The sequence below is a fragment of the Orycteropus afer genome, unplaced genomic scaffold (genome assembly GCF_000298275.1).
Source record: "Orycteropus afer afer isolate SDZICR_OR568_19922 unplaced genomic scaffold, OryAfe1.0 scaffold00898, whole genome shotgun sequence".
NCBI classification, from domain to species: Eukaryota; Metazoa; Chordata; class Mammalia; order Tubulidentata; family Orycteropodidae; genus Orycteropus; species Orycteropus afer.
In genome coordinates, this window is record NW_006922485.1 from 364,402 (window position 1) to 368,027 (window position 3,626).

At 35.8% G+C, this 3,626-nt stretch overlaps 1 protein-coding gene across 1 annotated transcript in view; it reads left to right on the plus strand.

Annotated features, from left to right (window-relative positions):
• Nucleotides 1-3,626, plus strand: part of POF1B (POF1B actin binding protein) — a 164,781-nt gene that overhangs the window by 30,389 nt on the left and 130,766 nt on the right. The window contains 1 exon segment of the mRNA XM_007958263.1: nucleotides 2,040-2,114. Within this exon segment, the coding sequence (XP_007956454.1) occupies nucleotides 2,040-2,114 (75 nt within the window).

A 3,626-nucleotide genomic window follows, 5' to 3' on the forward strand; every position in this document is an offset into this window, starting at 1 on the left:
GCTGTTGATGTAACACTCAAACCAAACTCACTGCTGTGGAGTCAGATTCAACTCATAGCGACCCCTCCTCGGGTTTCCGAAGCAGTATCTCTATGGAAGAAGATTGCCCAACCTTCCTTCCGAGGACTGGCTGATGGATTTGAACTGCCAGGCTTCTGGTTAGCAGTCAAATGCCTCAGGCACTGCGCTAGATGTAACTAGGAGGGCAAAAAGAAAATAAATATGTTAGCAAACTCAGCCAAAAGAAAAACAACAGAAAAAACACAGAGCGCAGAATATTTGGATTTGGGTAAATGAGTAGTCAGTCCTGTTTTAACAATGGCACCTTACACCTACATCATTGCTATACTTCTTTATGAGTCTGTCAACATTTTCTTATAAATCTGTAATTCTGATTTTTAATGGCCCCCTTGCTCTAAGAGAAAAAAAAATATTTCTATTGTTGAAGGAAATGTCCTGATATTGTGTCAGTTGACCATAAATTATAGTAAGGTTTGGTGAGATTGAGTGATGTTATTAATTTCTTACACACAAATAAAGCTTTGCAACTTTGATGATTTGGGAAAAATATAAAGAATGCCAGTATAATTGATAAAATCATCATTTTCTCTAGTTATTAAAATTCTATTCTTTCACTTTTTTAAAAATCTTTTTTTTTCTCAGCAGTCTTCCCACTTCCTCCCTACACCCACCTCTTCCCTTCATCCTCCCTTCCTATCCCTTCCCACTTCCTAGCTCTATCCCTGGGAAAATGCTGTCCTATGCTTGATTATTGTAATAAGTGCATACCCTCTTGATATTACTGTTCACTGGTATATATCTGTCTGTCATTTGTTTGCCAGTTGAATCATGGTGGTTGAGTTCAATTCCTCGCATGAAGGCTATCTAAGAGCCATAGTCTCAGGGATTCCATCAGTCTTCATCAAACCAGAAAGCCTGGTCTTTTTTTTTTTTTTAACAGTTTTGAGTTTTTTTTATACATTTTCTCCTGATCTATGTAGGACCACATATAGTGATCCCTTTCAGAGTGGTCAGAAGTGGTAGCCAGACACCATCCAGTTCTGCTGGTCTCAGGATTCATGGAGGCTGGAGTCATCTGTTCCATTAATCCTTTGGAGTAATAATTTCCCACATCTTTGATTTTCTTCACTCTTCTTTGCTCCAGATGAGGACAGACCAATAGTTGAACCTTAGATGGTTACTCACAAGCTTTTAAGACCCCTACATCACCAAAGTAGTAGTCTTTGTGGACTCTTTTATGCCAATTCTCCTTAGTATCCCCCAAGACAATGGCCCTAAGCCTCCATAGCCAGCGACTCATTCCCTCAGGGTGTTTATTTATAGCTAAGAGGTTTTTGTAACTTCGTCTTCTGTATGCTCTACTACATTCATGGCAGTGCATGTAAATATATAGGTAGAGATAGCCTCTGTCCCATCTATATATATTCATGGGTGTAGTGCCATTCATCTTCCAACCCCTGTTCAACTTGAGTGTCTTTCAATTTTATCGATCAGTTTTTAAAACGGCAGAGCCTACCCATTAAAATTAAACTAGAAGCAGATAAGAAAAAGCATAATTAAGAGTCAGCTTGAAGTAATCCAAAAGCAATAGTTTTAGCAGAGCTTTCAAAGGTAGCTTCCTATTTTGGTTTGAGAATTTTAACATGTAATATTTTTGCTTGATAATTTTGTAGCTTATTAATTACAAACATATAATTATGTTGGGGTGTATATTACTAAAGTCCCAAAACAAACACACAAAAATGAACAGAACCTAAAAGTATAAGAATTTAAGACTATGAAGGCACACTAGAAACTGGAAATATTTTGTCATTGGGTTACTTGCAAAACTGACAAAGTAAATTTAGTAAAATGCTTAGAAGATGGACATCATCTAAGAAAGCACTAAATAATGCTCCTTTTCTGATTAATCATATTATATTAAAATTAAAGGAATTGATACCTAAAGAACTTCTTAAGACTTTCAAATGACACTGCTCAGTAACAACTTCTGAACTTCCTTTTATTTCTCTCAACAGGAACTCCATTCTCCAACTCTGAAAGTATCTACTTGTGCCCCAAGCACTCTACATATAACTCAAAATACCGATCAGGTAAAAGGAGTTATGCATTAAATTTTTTTTTATGAAAGTCAAGATCCTCATATATGAGAATAAGCCTATTAGAAGAAAGTGAAACAAGTACTGTGAGTCAGATTTTTTTTTTCAAATTTCATTGCCTACTCAATCTGATTGCTTTTATTTTGAAAGCATCTTATTTTGACCAAGTATCTACTAGTGAGTATGGATGTTTTAAGGGTTCTTGATTTGAATGTGATTAAAGTACTTAGATCTTGGATTGATGAGGGCCTGATTTTGTGAGTGATATTGCTATAAATTTAATTTCAGAGAGAATAACTTACAGGGTGAGAGCTAGCCATTCTCACAGGTGTTTGATTGAAAAGACACACAATAAATCATATCTCCTTTATTCTTTACAGATGAATAATTCTACTTTTAGGATTATTCTTGAGGGTGATCATTGTGTCTCCAAAATATATCTATGATAATAATTCAATACCATATTAAAAATATATGTTCAACTAGCTAGAGTACATATAAAGAAAAAATTCTAAGAAAATAAAACATGAAACACCCTAAATTTGGGATTATGGGAGATTATAAGGGGTGTGGGATTTGAAAGATGAGAGGCACAGGGATGCTCTTCTAAGGAAAATGGTCAAATCCAGATGAAGTACCAAAGTGTGAATTTTAACAGTGAGAGTACAAATGGACAAAAAATGGTTTCTAGACCATGGGGACAATAAGAAACATATGAAATCATACAGTACAAATAATAAGATTATCAAAGGTTATCACTTCCCAATTTAGCCTAGCTAAGAGCTAGTCATCCACCACTTGTCTGTCATTTTGTCATACTGTAATGGCTTGCATGTTGCTGTAATGTTATGCCACCATATTTCAAATACCAGCAGGGTCACCCGTAGTAAATAGGTTTCAGCTAAACTTCCAGACTAAAACTGGGAAGAAGGATGGGGCCATCAATTTTAAAGAAAAATTGGCCACTGAAAACCTGATGAAAAGCAGTGAAACACAGTAATATATTACTGGAAATCTTTATAAAGAGCAGTGAAACATTGTTAAAGTGTCAGAAGGTGAACTCCTCAGATTGGAAGTCACTCAAAGTCACTCAAAGTACAACTGAGTTTCCTCCACAAACTAGAGTCGACCTTAATGACATCGATGGAATAAAGCTTTCTGGACCTTCATTTGCTGATGGAGCATGACTCAAAATGAGAAGAAACAGCTGCAAACATCCATAAATAATTGAAATGTCGAATGTACGAAGTACTAATCTAGGAAAATTGAAAGTTGTCAAAAATGAAATGGAACACAAAAGTCTGTATCCTAGGCATTAGTGAGCTGAAATGGACTGGTATTGACCATTTGAATCTGACAACCATGTGGTCGACTAAGGTAGGAATGACAAACTAAAGAGGAATGGCATCTTCCTCCTCATCAAAAAGAACATTTCAAGATGTATCCTGAAGTACAATGCTGTCAGTTATAGGATAATATCCATATGCCTACAAGGAAGACCAGTTA